At 35.7% G+C, this 19,481-nt stretch overlaps 2 protein-coding genes across 5 annotated transcripts in view; one reads left to right on the top strand and one right to left on the bottom strand.

Moving 5' to 3' along the window:
• The window catches only part of CENPP (centromere protein P), a 141,829-nt gene that overhangs the window by 36,173 nt on the left and 86,175 nt on the right, over positions 1-19,481 (top strand). The window lies entirely within an intron of this gene.
• On the bottom strand, positions 1,597-6,557 carry OMD (osteomodulin). Its single transcript, XM_061456188.1, has 3 exons — positions 6,439-6,557; positions 2,781-3,733; positions 1,597-1,933 (listed from the first exon to the last, which is right to left on the bottom strand). The coding sequence occupies exons 2-3, from the start codon at positions 3,709-3,711 to the stop codon at positions 1,614-1,616; spliced, it is 1,251 nt and encodes a 416-aa protein (XP_061312172.1). The 5' UTR covers positions 3,712-3,733; positions 6,439-6,557; the 3' UTR covers positions 1,597-1,613.

Below are 19,481 nucleotides of genomic sequence, written 5' to 3'. Positions count from 1 at the left end.
TACTGCAGCACTGTAAATGTGTGGGGTAACCATAAAATGTTTCACCATGAATATTATATCTGTTCAGAAAGTAGATTAAAAAAGGGAAAGGAGAGAAAGAATCGATTTCTTGGGTTGACTGAAGGCCCACAACTTCATAATGGTATAGCAAATTTTGTATCCACTAATTTTTACACCAGTTGTTCTTAAAGACTGTATATATTCTTAAAGGTTATAACCATGGGCTTATGAGGAATTTCTTTCCATTAAAAGGAAGTGTCTACTGACACTTTCATTTTGTTAATACTATAGTTGTTGTATCAGAAACTAAAAAAAACCAAGATGGACTTCCAAAAATTACTGAAATTGCAAGAGTAACAACCAAACCTGTCTGAAAGGTTTTAGAAATACTAATACAAGTTTGCCCACATTTTTAGTTTTTGTACACTTAAAACATAATATAAAGTTGGTAGTATAATGTATGGTTCTACTTCTTGCAGTCACTTGTTTTTCTTGTTGAAAATTGTGATCCTTCCTCACGGCTAACAAAGATTTATCAGGAACAAAATACTGAACAATAAAGAATTTAAATAAAATGAAAGCAGTCAAGTGCCCTCTAGTATTACCTTACCCTATAGATATTTGGATCTATTCTAGGTGTAAGACATAACAAAAAACCCTGCATAGCTCGACTAGTATGTAGTACTTTTCTTCAGATTGCTTTGAGCAATTTTTGTTCTACTGTAAAGAATATAGCTAATGGGTATGAACTATAGAGAAGAATAGTCTAAATAGTTAAAAAAACCCCAACACTATTTGTATCAGTACTACATTGTGAACAATTATAATAAAAAGATTAAATCAGGCTTTAATTTGCCTTCTAAAATAATGGGAAAAAGCATAGGTAAAATGTAAATACTAGTGGTTCAGTTGTATTAATGCACATAATTTTCCTTGGATTCTAAGACCTTTGAGTGGTCATTTATAGCCTATATTACTAGTAAACTACAATCTCCTTTGATTTGAATGAGTTGTGATAGTTGTGGTAGTTGAGGTACAAGCTGAGAAGTACATGTTATAATACATGTTGGCAGGACACTGCAAACATAATATGAGGCACATTTGAAACTGTTGGTTTTTTTTTTCCCCTGTCAAATTAGAAATTGGAGGAAGAAATGTCTTTATTTCTGGAAGTTGTGGAGGAACCTTGTGGCAGTATCTCTGATCTCATCCTCTTATTTTCTCTAGTGTGTAGCTGAACAGATGTGTGCCTTATTTGCTTGTTGCTATTGAGCATGACATTGATTTGTATTTTAGTAATTTTGCAAGCTGGATCACTTGAGAACATAAAAGCTTTTTCAGGTCAATTTTCTTAAAGTTAGGCTGCTCACCATAAGGATGGGTCCATCATCAACCCAGGTTGTATATTAGGTTGCTGTCTAATGCAGAGGTGCTCTTTGCTCCTAGTATTATGTTTTTTACTTCATCAATAACAGGTTTTTACCTACACTAAAATCTTATCTCCACTTTATATATATCTTAAATATCCCAGACTATCCCACTGTTCTATAGTGGATATGAATACTCTACAACTAAGTAACAGTTTCTATATATACCCATTAATGATAATTACTTTACTGAAAGTATGGGTGAAAATAGTTATCTTCTGCTTCGTGCTCTTCTTCGGTTTCATGATCCTGTATTTCATGGTCTTCATCTGCTTCATGGTATTCTTCTCGTGTTAAAAATCGTCGGAACACTGTCATTCGTAGTTGAGTTGATTTGTTGGCATTAACATTTTGTTCACCATAATAAATGGTTCGAATGTGAGGAAAGCAAAAGAAAGCATATGTGCTGATTGGAATTGTAAGCTTATTTTGGTCCACCCGTATATAGGTTAATTGGTTGGTGTTCAGTGGATCAATAGATGGACACATCAAAGTAACGTTTATGACTGTAAGAGAGAGAAAAATATTAATTAAAATACAGAAAATGGTTCTGTTTAAGACCTATTGCAAAACTGAAACTTGTGCTTTGAAATTAAAGCAGAAAATATTTTTGTTGTGCACAGCACTAACATAAACTTTCCCTGTATTTTAAATTGATTTTGTAAATAATGATAAAAATTCTGGGGTTTGCAAAGTATGAAATTGTGAGCTAAAGAAAAAAATAGATATAACCACCACTACAATTTGTAATTATTATTTTATGTGAATGGAATATTTTCATAATTCCTTTTCTCTGTGTATTTTGATCAATTGCCTAAACAGCAATTTTTAAAAAGGTTTTAGCTTACAAAAAAACGGTACTAACTTTTTAGAAAAAAAAAAATATTGAAAATTAGGGGTAAGGTGCAAAGACTAGAATCTTTTCTAATTTCACTGGTTTGGTTTCAACTAACAGAGCATGTGTTTTCACTCTCTCTTGAAGACGATGGGGTGGTGGTCTTCCACATTATCTGGTTAGTTCAGAACACTAATAGCTCAAGCTCACCTCTCTGCAAAGGACATCAGAGTACCTCTTGAACGGCATGCACATTTGGATGACTGCTGGATTCTACGCTTGGTTTGTATGTGACCTAAGTGAGAAGTTGTAAGATGGCAGGTCCTTGAAACCAATGACACAAACAAAAGACATGCCTCTGATAGTTTGGGGGGTTTTGTTTGTTTGTTTTTTTGTATAGGCTAAAAATTCCTAACTCTGGCTGAGAGGGAAAATATATCAAACTCTCCCCCCTCCCACAACCAATGCCAAAATCCACTATGATTTTTGCTTTTAAAGAATTGCAACCATCAACATACATTCAATGTCATTGTCTTCGATATACAAATGCTGCAAACTTCTTGGAATATAGAAAACTTGTTTCAATTTGTTATGTCCAAGATTAAGTTCTAGAAGGTTGGGTAGATTAAAAGTGTTGCGTGGAATGTTTTGCAGGTTATTGCGAGACATTCTTAGTGCAATGATTTTCGGAAGTCTGTTGAAATAGTTTTCTGGAACATAAGAAATTGAGTTGTTTTCAAGAGAGAGGTACATAAGTGATGATGGTAGATCAGGGGGCATAGTCTGCAATTTGTTGTTGCATAAGTTTAGCTGCATTAAATTTTTCATGTTTAAAAAGGGTTTTCCTTTGAGTACTGAGTCGTCAAGAAAGTTGTTGCAAAGGTCAAGCATGGTTATGTTAGGTAATCCTTCCAGTGCGTTTCCAGATAGCCGAGAAATCTTATTGAAACCAAGGAGGAGTCTCTCTAGAGAGCTAGGGAGTGGGAATGGAAATTCTTCTAATTCATTATGTTGTAAATGAATTTGCAGTAAGTTTGGAAGTTTGGCAAAAACACCATGGTCTATCATATGAAATTTAATTTTGTTGTGACTGAGGTTAATTTCTCTTAGGAAGGTAACATTAGAGAATGGTCCTGCAGGCACAGCTTCAATATCGTTGCTTTGCAGATAAAGTTGTTGGACGTGACTAGGGATATTTGGTATCATCTTAAGTTTACGATGATCACAGTACATTGATAATGGAAAAGCTGGTGGACAAAAACATTCTCTGGCGCACTCAACTGGAAAAGGAAAGTGAGGAACTTCAGCTTGTGTACTTGGATTAAAATAAAATGGGTGTTGATCTGGCACCTCATCGTATTCATCCTCAAAATCATAGTCTTCATACTGACAAAAGACTGTAACAGCCCAGAGGAGGTGAATGATTGATAGCTGGCTCAGAATTCCCATGGTTAAATTTGTAGGTTTTATCCTGTTGATGAGAAGGAAAAATAAGTTTTAATGGTAAAGGAAATAACATGCAAGTTTTGGTTTTAAGAAGCATCAATACAGGAAAAGGGGAATGGCTTTAAGATGAGAGAGCGTAGATTTAGATCAGGTACCAGGAAGAAATTTTTCCCTGTGAGGGTGGAGAGGCACTGGCACAGGTTGCCCAGAGAAGCTGTGGCTATGCCATCCCTGGCAGTGTTCAAGGTCAGGTTGGACACAGGGGCTTGGAGCAAGCTGCTCTAGTGGAAGGTGTCCCCTGCCTGTGCCAGGGGGTTGGAACTGGGTGAGCTTTAAGGTCCCTTCCAACCCAAACCATTCCATGATGCCATGAAGTTTTTCCAGCTCCAACAGGGAGCCTAGCCTTTGTCTGCATGAGCCTTGAAAATACTCCATGGTGGGATTTCAGTACCTCTCTAAATAATCCAAGTTAGCATTGTACTACAGTCCTTGTGAAGAAATTTGCTATCCTTATAAGCATCCAAGCCATGGCTTGTCTTTTGTTTTTGTTCTTAAAGTTATTTTTGTTAAAAATGTATATCCTCATCTAAGGCAAGGTAAATGCAGGATTGCTTATATAAATAGAACAGTGAAATAGGTTTCATTGCCAATTGTCTAGGTAAAATAGGAATGTACATGGCATTGGTGGTTGCATGTTTTGTAGCATTTTATGTTGTTTTTCTATTTTCTGCAAAGCATGGCTGATAGAGCACATTAATGATGATAAAAATTTAATTTTTCTGTTCTTATAATTGAATGCAATTGAACCACTGTGTACTGCACATAATGTAAGATCTTCATTGATAAAAGTTTTCTTTAGTCTTACCATGCTTCTGTAATAGTATGTAATTTATAAATTGACTAATTTACCTTCAATTAGTTTTACCTGAATTTTATCTTCTGAGATGAAATACTGATATTGTGAAAGACAAATAATTTTGCCTGTCAAATTTCTGTTCTTCAAAGCCAAACAAACATTTTAGAACACATTATGCAGTCAGAGGAACCCTATTATTTGGCAGAATTAAGAGTTCTGAATCATGTCAGGCAGTTCAACTTTAACAGCAGAGGAGTCAAAATGTAACATTGCAGGTCAAAGCACATATATAAAGGAAAATTTTAAGAGACTTTACTCAGTATAGTATGAGAACCCTGAGGCAGAGGAAAGCAGATACGCTGTGTTTGGTTTTTATCTTTTTTGTAATAATGACATTCGTGTTTTTTATTTGGGGGCTCTTCTTTATCTTGATACTCTTTAGATCTGTTTACTGAACACAATAACAAAGGAGGTAAGACTTCTAAATGCTGATTTCTTATGCTTCATAGTGGTGATTGATGCCTAATGCATGGTGTATTCCACAAACTAAATGAGAGAATTCTAAGAAATAAAGTAGTAACAATATCATGAATTTAATCCATGCTTGTCAACTTCCTGTATTGCACAGAGCCAGTGTATGGCAATGACTGGGTGAAATAATTTGTGGTGTTGTCTAACTTGCCTTTCTGAATTTGTATCATTTGTATTTAATCTTCCTTTAATCAAGTTTCGTAACTGATTAAAATCTTAAAACCAGGTTTGAATGGAGTCAAGGTTTCCATCTCCCTACAGCATCCTCAGATACCTGAGCTAATCTAAGTAAACAGCCGAAATACATTTACACAGAGAACAGCTTTGCACTACAAGCACTATGTAAATGTGCTATGCTGATAAACTTTGCAGATGCTTTCTGGGTTGAGAAGCAGTCCTGTGCTTCCGGAGGAGACAATGTATATTGGGAGAACACCTTATTACCATATTTCTAACATTTAGTCAGACCTGGTGTGTAAAATCTGTCTCTACATCCTGTGACTTGATTCTGGCTCTTTAAACAGATCCTTACAAAATCTGTCCCCCATGCCTATTTCATGTTGTTTCCTTTTTTATTCCTGTTACTCCCTCTCATTTTTAGTCTGGAGCTTTAGCTTCACCTTCTGGTTGTATTCTCTCAGCACTTCTACTAGGTGTCACAAAACTTCCAAAGATAATTTGGGTTCTCAATGCCACAGTAGTCCTTAGAAAGCAAGAGGAACAACTCTGTAAAGTTCTGCTCAGTTTAAGGACAAAGCTTACTTATGCCTTCATGCAATTGATCTACCTGCCATGTAGACGATATGAAGAGAGTTATCATTGCTTCATATGGAATAAGTACCAAAGTCTGTCCTGGTTTTATGAAGAGATGTTTGGGGGAATTTTGGGGTTGGTTGGCTGTTGGTTTTTTTTTTTTGGTTTTTTGTTTGGTTTTTTTTTTTTATATCTTGGTTGTAGTTGAGTGCATTTTTGGTAGAATAGTAACTGTCCTGCCAGGCTTGCAGGTCATGTCTCAAAGCACTGAGATACTAACACTTCTTCAGAAAGCAGTTCTAAGAACTTAACTAGCTTTAAAACAAAGATTCATATCAGGTGAATCTTGATCATGGAAGACACAAGTCAGGTGTGCACAGTGTGATAAACTGCACACTTACAAAGCTGAGATAAAATAGAAAACCTTAAAAACATGATTCTCTACATCTGTAATAAACTCAAAGCTTAGTAACTATATTTGTAAACAGTTCACTAACTGAAAGCTAAATATTATATAGCATGCATGAATCACTTTTAACTGCAGAAATAACAATCAGTTCATTTTATTCCTGCTTAGCAAGCAAACTTACTCTTTGGAAGTCTGCGAGGCTCAAGTTGTAGCAGGCAGCAAGTTACTGTGCTGGTGAAATCATCTGAGAAACAGCCTAACCCAGATGGAGGAGCAAAAGATGTCTCTAAGCCATCTTTTGTCGTAAGGAGCCTTGTGGAAAGGCAAAGCGAAATAATAGCCTTAGCCCCCTTCTGATTTGCCAGTAAAAAGTCTTGTGCCACATCATCAGTTTCTGTAGCTGCTGTGTCATAAGACTGTGAAGCTATTTATCCTTTTGTTAAAATCACTTTGAAATCATTTGCAAGATTCCTTCAGTGTTAGCAGTTCCAGTTAAAAATAAAAAAAAAAAAAACTTTCACAAAATGTCACAGAGGTCATTAGTTCATAGTGCAGTTTCATTGAATTCACTTCTGATTCACTTACGCAAAGGTTTTGGAGGATTGAAGTTAAGAAACAGTAAAAAAATTAACCATATCAGGAGTGAGGGAAAGCACTCTATAGTGCTATGGAAAAGCTCTTTTTTTTCCCATCCATAATCCGTATTTCCCACTTCCTGCACACTAGCTGTGTTATACAGTGCTGTTGGTACAGTGGCTTACTTATCAGAGTTTTGAAGTTGCAGTTAAAGATCTCCAGTGAGTTTCCAACATGTGCTTGCTACATTGTATGGAAAGAGTGTTAATCTTCCTATGAAAAAGACAAGTATGATGTGAGATACAAACTGGTTTACTGAAGAAAAATATTTTTTTATAGCCTTCAAGAGGAAGAAAAAAAGTCAGGTGCGGTGATCTGCTTTTGCTGCTCTGTGGTACTTAAATAACTATAACATATACAAAAAAATGAGAAAAAAGGACAATTATTTTTTCTGTCAAAGTGAGACGCTGTCCTGGCATAACTGCATGTTTTATCAAAACCAGTTATGTTTCTGGTTTGATAAAATAATTACATTATATCAAAAGCTCTTCACAAGGAAGGTCCTGGTTTTCAAAAAGCCTAGATGTCTTAGAAGTACCATATTTGAGAAAATAATGCAATAGTAAGTTTTACTTCTTTTTCTGCCTTTGAGTTTCCTGAAACTGATAATTTACTTGACCTTTACAAGTTTCTTCTGTAACACTGAGGACAGAAAAATTGTTTAAGAAGATAAATCTTCCAAGATTCTAACATTTGGGATATAAAGTGCCAGAAGTCATGACCAAAATAGTATTGAGGATTCAGCAATACTGGAACTAAAATAATGCAGTCGTGCATTTATTTGGAGAATAGAGAGTACAAGGGAGAGATTGAAACACTAAAATTACAACTACCTTATCCATGATTAACAGTAAAGAGTTGAATAGCTATATTGCATCACTAAACCTAAATAATACTAAAAAAAGTAATTGATTTTTTAAATAATTAGAATGCTATAACAATGATAAATCAAAAAAGCCCAGCCAGTTTGCTATGCCAGATAGTAAAATTTTATTTGCTGCTACAAAGCTTGGGGTTTTAAGCACAAGCAAAGAACATATTGCAAGTTTTTGGAAGCTTTGTCATATTAACAGTTCTAAATATGCAAAAAATTAGAACTATTTAAGCATGAAAATTGGACCAAATTAGAATATTAATTCTATACCTGATATTTTTCTGTCATTTCTACTATTGATTGTGTCCTAAATTCTCTTGAGCTGTCAGGAGACTTAAAATCTCATGTAAAAATCCATGGTGACAGAGCAAGCGTCTGTCCTTTTGAGAAATTTCAGCAAAGGTCTTTATTTAAAGCATATTTAGCTGCAGAAGATGATGCAGATCTAGCCATGGGTATAATATGATTCAGTTTATGCAATAAAAAAGGAACTATCTTGGGTATAAGCAAGTCTATACTCTGTGATCTTGGTCAGGTTGTGTGGTTTGATCTTCTCTTAGTTTTCATTTGCAATCTGGGAGGAATTTCCTCACAAGAAGGATAATGAGAGGATTAAACTTAACATCACTCATCACTCATGTAAGAGTTCTTGTTTCAAAGGCGGTGACAAATACATTAAGCTTTCACTGTGTTTTGGTTTTCACTTTTAAAAAATGTTTTGTAAGGACTTATTTTTTTGTTCTTGAATTTGTGTAAACTTTTATCATTTGTGGTTGTGATACAAGGTAAGATGTGTATCGAGCTAGAAGTCAGGGTGGCTTGAAGTTGGTTTATTTTCTTAAGCCAAACTTGGAATGATCCTTTTTGTAAATGAAAATGTTTGAAATTTTATTTGCCCTCTTCATTAACTGCCTTGAACTTATGAGACCTGTTAGCTTTTTCGAGTTTGAAGGCTTAAGAAAGATTCCTGTTCTAATGTTTTGTGGTTTTAGGTTTGCTTAGCTGGTTGAGTACAGCCAACTTAAAAAAATTCTGAAATTTCCAAATTTTAGGCAAAATAGTAGGTAAGTAGAGAAGACAGCCAGTGGCCCTGAGGTGAATGGGACTGGCCCTGATATAAGAAGGAATAAATTGTACTGCTTGGCCTTTTTCTTATAGCCATCATTTAACTGTAAAAGATTCTTGAGTTTCTTTGTGTTACCCCTTCTCCCCCCAAACAAAATCCCCCAAACCAACAGACTTATAATGGTCCATATGGAGCCTAGAGAAAAGAAAGAAAAAAAAGTGCACATTGTTCATAGAAGACTAAAGAAAATCAAATGAAACTAAGCTGCGAAAGTTAGAACTGAGAACTGTTTTGAAAGCATGATCTCACTAGAATTAAAGCTCTTCAGCTAGTGTCTGGCCCTGCAATCAGACATCTGAAGGAAAACCTCAAGTTCAAAATTTGAAAATCTTCAGTTGACAACTTTGAAGGAATTCTGTAGTTTAGATATGAATTGGTGATGTTAGTTTGATACTCTTAAGTGATTGCATGGTAGAAAAGAGAATGCATAATCAAATAGAGTGAGGAAGTTAGAAAGTTGTAATTTGGTTCCCTATAAAGCCTGTGGGTTTCTGTACTAAGAATAGCCTTAGGCACAGATCATGTAGACTGGGCTGCATTTCAGATACATATTGTAGGCACAGAAAATCTTCTAGGTCTTAAGTGGCAGTCCACAAACATTGCAGTCTGTGTGAGTCTCATACATGATCTGCCAAGGCCCCACTGTGCCACAAACTAATCTGAAAATTCAATTACTTAAGCATAGAGCTCTCAGCAAATCAAGGTACTGAACTGCTTGATTTTGCAGAGCCTCCAGCCCAGCAAGAGCCCAGAGCACTCAGTTAATAATAGCTCTTATGGACTTCATGTTATTCTGGACTTCAGTGGAAAGTTAATTTTGGACTGTGTGAATATGCATTTTTAAAGGTTGAGGAAAAGGGGCCATCAGAATTGTATTAACAGTGCTGCAGAGCTGAGACCTAACCTGTTTAGACAAGGAAAGGAAGACAGACCTGTGCCATATGTGGCTTACTGTTGTCTCTGACCTGAACCTTGTTGTGTGGTCTCTACTTACTTCCCATTTAGTAGGTGTTGGTACAAGATCAAAACTCTGGGAACCCTAACCTTGTTCAGCCTGTTTGTATGTGTTTCTTTGTTTTGTTAGGAAGAAGAACATGTTGAGCAACTGAAAACAGTTGAGTTTACAAGAAGTATTTTTGAAAAATAATCCCCAGGATTTGATAGGCTGTAAATTTTGCATATAGTGATAAAATGGTACTTGGAACTAACTTTCTTCATTGACTATTAATTAAAAGTAGGTTGTGGTTACTGGTTGATTTTTATTAGTCTATTATTACTTGAATATACATGCTACAATCATGACTTTAAAGAGGAAATTAAAGGTGGGGTTTTTGCGTAGGTTTTATGTCTGTTTCAAGAATGTGCTTTTTAGGTGACAGTGCAGTCTTAAAAGAATAAAAAAAACCTCAAAAGTTGTCCTATGTTTTTACTAGAAAGCAGTATAAGCTATTGTGTATAAGTCCTGTGATGGGTTCATTGGTTGCTTATTATTGTTCTGAAATATAAACATGTCTTTTCCTCTCATTCATGATGTGGGATATGCCTCCTGTATCTCCTCCACTCAGGTGGATTTGCTGGTTGAATAACCTCCTCTCTCTCTCTCTCTCTGTTCTCTCTTCTTCCTAAGCATTCCTGTACTTATTGAAATAATTGCGTTTTTCTCACATTCTACATTCCCTGCATTTTTATTTTCCTGTGGTTTTAAACTGTTCACTTTTTGTGTTTAAAAAAACCCCACACCTTTGAAGTATATTATTTACTAGTTAACAAATGCAATTGCATTTGGTTTTCAAAGACCGATCCTGGTGTAGAAAAATGACTGAGAGCAAGAATTTAATGACCTTGTAACATGGGAATTAATATAATCCCATAGGCAATTGTCAAGTAGCTTCTACTAATAACCAGTGATACACTGAAATTTTAGAACCTTCACTAGAAGCATCTGTGCATCTAGAAGGAATGCATTAAGAAACCCTGATCTCATCAGGTGTTTGGTTAAACATGTGCATTACCCTGTGCAATGAACAACTTGTATTGCCATTTGGTTTGCTTCAAAAGCAAAAGCTAAATATTAAACCTGCTGGCATGTTGAAATTTGTATTGTGGAGACTTTTTGAATGGAAGGGTGAGTGAGAGTTTTTTTGCTATGACAATATCAATTTAGAGCATAGGTAATTTACTTAGAAAAACTAATAGATGAGGAGGGTTGTAACTTTTTTCTGAATGTATTGCTGTGTTAGAAACATTAGAAGATTAATGCTATATTGGGAGGGGTTACTTTTTTTGATATATGGATTTTAGTTTCTGCAGTGGAGGCATTTAAATAATCCTCATCTTATAATATTTCTATTTCCACAGTAAAAAGTAATCATAAATAATCGATACTGGAATAATAAAATGAGTTTAAAATTCATGTAAGCTATAATATCTGTAGCAAAGAACTTGTGGTTACTCTAAAATATCATGGACTATTGTATGAAATTATAAATCTCTTCTGAGGAGAGAGTCACTGTTGTCACACTTATATTTGTAGTAATTGAATAGTTTATTAAATACACTTTGCTTTAGACTTTGTGTTTTTATACAGCCTACTTAGGTTGTTGCAATCTAGATGACTTTGAACTGTATTTTCTCCCATGTGGAGTTCTGGGATATTGCCTGCTTAATTGGTGATTGTATATCTGCGATTACAGCAGTACAAAATGGGAGTGTCTATTTTTACAACCACTGTTCAGTGGTGCAGGTATATTAATTTTCTTGAGGCAGCATGAGCAATTGGACCTCAAACTTTAACATGCCCTTCATTTTGCCTAGTTTGTGTTCTGTTTAAAATGATACAGGTGATCATATTATGACAGGTGTCTTGTTAATACAGAAAAGTAATAAACATTATAAATAGAATTAAAGAAGCGTACAGTGTTTTGTAGTGGAGGAAGGTGAGAAAAGTGATATAGCTGAACACAGAGTGCATAGATCCTTGAGCAGTACCAATATGAGTTCGTAAGTCCAGATGGAGTAGGACACTTTGTACTTGGCCCTATTGCTTTTGTAATAGTTTATTCAATGTTATTTGTTTGAGATAGTGTAAAATGACACTCATTTTGTGATTACCATTTAAAAAAAATGTTAGTGTATATTTCAGTTGTTTCGGAGCTTAAGCATGACCCTCCTCTCTTTAAAAAAACATCCACCAGCAAAATCTGAGGACTTACTATGTTAAGTTCTTAAAATGTGAAGTTGACTAGAGACTTGCTGCTCACTGGGATATCATTCTTAGCATCCAGTTAAACTAACTTCATTCCTAGAATCTATTCCAAATCAAGCACTTCCACTCACATATTTCAAACAGAACTGCTAACTGCAATGCCCTAAAGTGATCTATACTTAAAAGAGATAATGTCAGTTCTACCCTATCTTAATAATTTATCTTAATACCTTATTTGTTAGCTTATTTTCTCCATAGCTATGGACTTCATGCATTTTTGTTAAAAGAATTAGAAAATGTGCCTGCAACTTCAGATTGTTCTGTGTTTGTATCCAATCTGTGATTCATGTTTATAGCCAAAAAATAAGTGTTTTAATTTTATTTTTTTTCCCCCTTTAGGCACGTTTAGAGAAGGATAAGGAGAAGTTGTTTAAGTTATCTGCCAAAGAATTCCTGAATAATCATGGATAGGAAAGTTTTGCATTAGCAAAAATTTTCCCCTTGTACGTGATGGAAAATGCTTCCCACTTACTCTTTTGAGTGTGCTTGAGAATGGAAGTCCTTACTTGTTTTTGCAGTGACTATAGAATGTTTCTTTTCATGGTAGATGTATTTGAACATTTCTAGAACAATAATTTACAACTGTCCTGCTTTGTGAAATAGAGGGTTTTCCCAAGCAGCCCTTCAGCTTTCTCCAATAGCCTGGAAACTGGAGGTCATCCTTAAAGTGGTTCTTAATTTTTATTATTCCTCTTTTTTACTCAAGAGTAAATCCTCTCATTTTAGCACAAGACCTTGAATGCTGGTGTCACAGCCAGCATTACATTTATGGCCTGCAGTACATTTCTTCTGAAGTCAGAATCTGTGACTTGGAAACTTTCATAGAAACAGCAAGTATTATTACACATAATTCATCTGTATTCTGGCATATTCTCTTATAAGGAAAGGTATAATCTCTGTACCTTTATTTCCTTCAGTTGCTCTCCATTTTTGTCTCAGTTTTGTTTGAATTTTCTTAAAGCTGTTTTGGGAGATACTTCATTTGATTTATGGCAAGTAATCAAATTGAAGTGCTTCTCTACTGTTTGAGTAGTTTGTGAGTCACAGCTGCTTCCTGGCAGAGCTGAGACAGGGTTTCATGGTTATTTTATCTAGTTACTCTGTGGCAGAAGGTCTTCTGTTTCTGAGATTCTAGAAAGCCTTATGGCTGCTTCTGGTGAGGACTTGAGCATGGTTCAGACTCAAAACCTTCATAATAGCGGCTGTTTCATTAGGAGAGGGTGAGTTGGTCTAGGCATTAGTTACAAATCTTCCACGGTAAACTAGGAAATGTCCTTGTTGCCTTATATCAAGCTTGTGACACATGACTTTTGCCTTGTCCTAGCACTTTTTGAGAGTGGAGGTAATGTCTGCAACTATTTGTAGCCAGAATATCTGTAATGATTTCTTTTTAAAAAACTAATTATCTCAAAAAGGAAAAAAAAAACCAAAAACAAAAAAACCAACCACCACCACCACCAACAAAAAGCCAAGACCAAAACCACCCACAACCAACCAACATTAAAAACAAACAAAAACCAAAGCCTATCTCACTGGGTCTTAGTCAAGGGATGAGGGATGGCTTGAAACCAGTACTTGATTGAAGTCTAGCAGAATTGAGCCAATAGTGGTAGCTGTCTTTAAAAATGTTATTGCAAGACAGCTCTCCAAAACTCCTTTCTTCACACCTTTGTCAAACGCAGGGCTAATTGCTTAAACCTTTAAAGAAGTCTTTTATAAAAGCAGTCACAGAGATGACTGGTGTAATTGTTTAGAACTGCTAGATGCTAAGTTTACCCACTATGGAATATTGAGTGGATAGGTACTCTTTAGAAAGATAGAAAAGCTACTTCAGGAAGCAACTGCACATCTAATAGATGTGTTTTCCATGCTCACATTTTCTCCTCTTCTCAGGTTCCTGTGCATTCTAATTTTGGGATGCAACTGTTCAAGTGGGAAGCATGTGTTATCCTTTCTGTTCTAAGCGCAAGGCAAAAGAAGCAGAAGTATGCACAGGTGTTGCTAAGGCAAAGCATTCCTGAAACACGAGTAATGAAATATTACATATTTATGCTCCAGTGAAATGCACTCAAACAAAACATCTGAGATTTTCGGTTAGTATGATAAGAAACCTTTTTTTTTTTTAAATGTTCACTGTGCTTATGGATAATTGTAAAACAAAAAAAAAAAGAATCTATATAATGTCTTTATAAAGGTTTCTCTTCCATCAGGTGGATGGAAGCAGGAAGAAGACTGGGTTTAGATCTGACTTAAGTTTCTACTTTTCTGAAAGAAAAGATTTTAAATTTCAATCTGAATGCACTTTATTTAGCTTTGAACAGCAATATTTATTGTTCTAGGAAGACCTTTTTGTTAAGGTTTTGTTATTTTTTTTCCAATAAGAGCCAAAATACGAAGGGATTATAGTACCAATGTATAATTTTCTACAGATTTCACCTTAATTGTGATCTCAACGAGAAGAGATAGTGGGCTATTGACCTTGTACTTGCTTACTCTGTTCTGTGCTCTGAAAAGTTTATTGCTATAATGGTATTTTTTAGCTGTGATCCTGGCATGACAAATAAGGGATCTCTTATGTTGCTCAAGAAAGTACTTTATGGGGTCTGACAGCAGTAGTTGAAGTTTTGAAGTATATTTTCTTCTGCATAGCATCAGAACAAACTTTATCTTCCTATTCAGTGTGCCAAAATTACAAGCCACTGTATAGGAGCATAGCTTGTCCGGTAGAACTGTTAAATTCAATACCCGTTTTAGGTTAGGTATTTGAATGTTTACTTTAGCTTCTAAAAGTGCTCTGACTATTTTGTCTCAAACTTTATCACATTACCTGAAGATTCTGCTGGTTGTTATTATAGGACTGTACTATGCAGTTAGTGAAGGTGGGGACAAAGTATACCATTACAGTGACGTTTACTTGTGATATCTAGATTTCTGAAATTTACTTGACTTCCTTTTTCTGTGTTAGTCCTTTTTCTAAATGGAGTTAAATGAAAGTTCATCTTTGCCCTGTATTTGAGAAAATAAAACATATTGGAAGTAATTTACAGGAGGATAACATCTAAATGGAAATTGTATGTATTAGCTTAAAAAAAAAGAAAATATGTTTTCCAAAAAGCAAAGTAGGCTTTCATGAAAATATTAATTTCTACATATTAAATGCTAACAGTTTCTTGAATAGGTAATAATTAGGTTGCAGTATTAAAACAGTATTGCTGCTGGAGAAATGAGTAGACAGTTGCTTTTATTACTCTTGCAGAATACTAGGTTATTATATCACTTCCTGATTCTGGGCATCTACTCGTCAGATTAATATAGAAACGGCTTCTAAATTTTCTTAATGTTAAAAAATTGGGGCCTATTACTGACCTGTAAGCTAAAATGCTAAGCTGTAAATTAAAACCACTCTGTTAATTGTAAGCAAGATGTTAGGTTGTAAATTGGGACCACTTTGTTGAGAGCAAGATGGGCCAGTGCGGCCTTGGGGTGTGTATAAAACAAGGGTAACCTCTGAAGATAAGAAAGGAGTAACCAAGACAGGCATGCTGGTTCTTCAAGCCAAGGAGCAAATCAGAACAAACTGAGCTAAAACACAGATACAATTATTAAGTAATTCACAAGAGTCTTTTGCACATGCGCAAGCACAGAGGACACAGTGAGGAAGACTATTGATGACCACCAGAAACCCCTCAAGACCACTTCTCAGCAAGAAAGGGCATGTGTAATTAAAATGCAAATATTGCAATTAGTTCCAAGAAATCTAGTGAATATGTAAAGCATTTCCTGGAAAAGTTGTAAATATGCTTAGTTCGTTGGACAGATGGATGCTGCTTGCAGACTTCAGGCGTGCTCATCTTTATGAAATGATTTACATGTGTGCCCTGTGCTGTAATAAGGAATGCCTCCTATCTAAAACCCCAAATGGAGTTTCTCTCACCATGTTTTGTGGTAACAGACCCATGAGTCATTCAGTCTGTTATTCCTTGTTTCATCTTGTACAATAGAAAGAAGATAGAAGAGGATATTGCTGATAGGAGAAGAATAGTACGGTGTCTGGGTGTTCTTATCGGTGGCCTAAATGAGATATAATTTTTGGTAAAATATCTTTTAGAACAGTAGGCCAGTTTTCTACAAATGAGAAACAAAGGACTTTAAGGTATTGTGTGAAGAGTTTTTCTTGAAGGAAAGTATTTTCATTGGTCTTTATACCTAAAAAGCACCTGGAAAAAACACAGGCAACTGCATACTTCTGTCAATGACCTGCTCCCTCTCTGTCCATAAAGAAATTTTACATCTTTGGCAAACCGTGAGCTAAGATATTTTTTCCATTCTTAAGAGACAATGTAATTCATTAACAGTTACTGGAGATGTAATTGTGATGTGAGCATATTAATTTCAGTGTTGCTCCCTGTGACTTTGATAGAGACCTGTGTATAAGCGATGGGTAGTTCATGCATAATGAATCTGGTGTATGAAACATACTGCATGAGATGAATAGATGGTCTCTATATATGCAGATAGTCTAATGCATCCAGGCTAGTTAAATTTACTGCTTATGGACAGGGAGCTTGTGGCAAGACTTAGCAGTGTGTGGAAATGTGTGGGATTCTCATGAAAAATACATCCACAGTGCTGCTGTTCCAGAAATCTCACAGTCTTCAAATTTCTCCTGGACAAGAATTTGAGACAGAAAAAGTGTTTGTGCATAGAAAATCTTGGCTGTATGGTATTCCCACTGCAATCATAGCAACATAATGGTTAAATCCAGAATTGCATTGTTGAGTTGAGTAGAACTGTTAATATTTTATGTGAAAAACTGCAACAAGTCTGTTTGTTGGCAGCATATTCTGTTCAGCTAATTTTTTATTGGCTAACGCAAGCTTTGAGAAGCATCCAAACATATTCCAAACTAATCAGTATTTAGATAATTATGAAAGCCTTTCTGTTTATTTTATTCTTAATATTATCTTCTATCTCAGGTGATTTACTGAGAATGCAGGGTAAATCTTTATCTTGGTAAATAATTTTAGACAGTGGTATGTGATACGTGGCATTTGGAATTAGAGTCAGATTTTCGTTTACTCCAGGGCTTTTCCATACGTTTCCTATTAGCAGCTTTGTTCTCAGACCTCTGGTCTCCCCAGAAAGGAGGCGGGGGGGAGCACAAACCCAAGAAACAGTCAGTCTTAAATTTTGTACATAGAAAAGGAGGAAAAAAAATTGGCTTCAGAACTTGATTTCATTAGTTTTAGTTTACCATTGCTTTTATTCTCATGCTGATGGTAAATTCTGATCAAAATAAAAAGGAAATATTAATGTTTCTCTAGTCTGTTGTTATGTAGCTTAGTTTTTCTGGGTAAATAGTGCAATATTTTGACCAGGAATCTGCTCTTCAGACTGTGAAATAGTGGGTGGTAATGTTTGGTGATATTCTTAGTCTTTCCATTTGCTAGTTGTTTTGCTCTTGCTAATCTGTCATTAAAAATAAAACACTTATGAAATATTTTTTTTTTGGAAATCAGAGCAACATGGGAAAATATCCAGAAGCTCTTGAGTTATAAAGAGAACAAATTGGCATAGTTCAAACATGGTAAGTTGGTCTTGTTCTTTATGGGTACTTTTCTTTAAGATACTTGAAGTTCTTTCAACACAATCCAGTGAATGACACTATTTGTAGAATTACTATTAGTAAATATCAAAATATTAGCAGAAACTTTAGTTTAGATTTCATTTTAACTTGAAAAGAAACATTGTGAGTATAGTCAATGGACAACTATGTTTGAAGGAATGGAGTACATAGTTTAATGCTGTTAATTGCTGTCTTCGAGAGGTAGTAAATATTGCTTCTTGGACATACATAGGTAAATGCTTTGTGAAATTACATCATTTCAAGTTTTCATAATAGTTATATAGATTTGTTATGCCTAATCCATTTTAGGTAGCTAAAACATTTCACCTCTTTAGCAAACCAGTATGAATGGTTCAAAACTTGCATATCTTAATTGATACACCTTTTCCCCCTACTCTTCTGCTCTTAGGCATTTCCATCACTTTTGAGAAATGCTGCTGCTGGAATTCCTGATGGAATACTTGGTGATGATAAACTTTCTGGAAGTTTCCACTATGTTTAGAATAGCCAAAGTTTCACTGATTTCTTAAAGAATTAAATTTTTGTCTTTGTCACTTATTTCACTCAGTATCTTTTGATGCTTATTGCTAATTATACCCAAATTTGACACAGGATAGAGGGAAATATATGTGTATTTGCTACCAACCTGTGAAAAATAGCAGCTGGTCAGAGGAAAGAACTCTAAAGAGGTACTTTAACTGAGGAAAAGACAGTTACAAATCCTCCTTCTTAGAGTAAGCAGCCAGATGGCAAGATGAAACGGAGATGTTGACTAACCCCTTGGCATACTTGTAGCTCTGTCATTTGGCAGCCAAACAGGTGGTAGCTGTGGAAGGCAACTGTAGGAGAATACGCTGAGGTGTTGGTGTATGGTGGAGACAAATTGGATGAATCTGAGGATTGTTAGATTCAAATCCGTAGGAATCTAGGCTTCTGTAGCTTCCTCATTTATGGAATAACTCGGTGACAGCAACACTGGTAATGAAGAGGTAGATCATCCTTATCCTTCTAAAGCAGCTCAGGATACTGTTAACCTTGCCACAAGGGCACGTTGCTGGCTCACTTTCAACTTGACCACCAGGGCTCCCAGGTTCTTTCCTGCAAAGCTGCTTTCCAAGTCATCCAGCATTTACCAATGCATGAGGTTATTCCTCACTGGGTACATGACTTTGGACTCCCCTTTGTTGAACTGCATGAGTTCTTGTTGGCCATTTTCTTCAACCTATCGAGGTCCCTCTGTGGCAGCATGGTCTATCAAACACTCCTTCCACTTTTGTGTCATCCGTGAACTTGCTGATGGTAATTGGTCCTACCATCCAGATCATTAATGAAGATTCTAAATGGAATTGGAGCCAGTATAGACAGACCCCTGTGGTATGCCGCTGGTTGCTGGGATCTGACTGGAATTCACTAGATCACCTGCCACTCAGCCAGTTTTTCGTCCACCTTGTTGTCTGCCCATCCAGCCTACATTTCATTGTGGTTTTATGATTTTACAGCTCTCTTAAGGTCATTCAGTGATACCCAAATAGCTGTGGTTTTTCTCTGTCCATGTCCTTTTTCTCTTGCCTGACACTTCTGAGCACAGAGCACTTTTAGCCTGTGCACACTGAATTCCTGAAGTTTTCATGTAAATTGACATCTAAGCAGAGGAGGAAGACACTATTAATACTGGAAAATGGAAGAAAAAAATCAAC

This window comes from Pezoporus flaviventris, unplaced genomic scaffold (assembly GCF_033815535.1).
Source record: "Pezoporus flaviventris isolate CSIRO_AGI_PZ_B2104156 unplaced genomic scaffold, CSIRO_AGI_Pfla_v1 ptg000021l, whole genome shotgun sequence".
NCBI classification, from domain to species: Eukaryota; Metazoa; Chordata; class Aves; order Psittaciformes; family Psittacidae; genus Pezoporus; species Pezoporus flaviventris.
The sequence above is the reverse complement of the archived record's forward strand: the minus strand, read 5'-3'. Positions and strand labels throughout refer to the sequence as shown.

Bases quoted from the DNA above. Each gene is read 5' to 3' on its own strand.
- OMD (XM_061456188.1), bottom strand. From the start codon at position 3,711: ATGGGAATTCTGAGCCAGCTATCAATCATTCACCTCCTCTGGGCTGTT. The intron at 1,934-2,780 runs GTATGTTGATGG...TCTCTCTTACAG, and splicing joins CGAAGACAATGACATTGAAT to TCATAAACGTTACTTTGATG.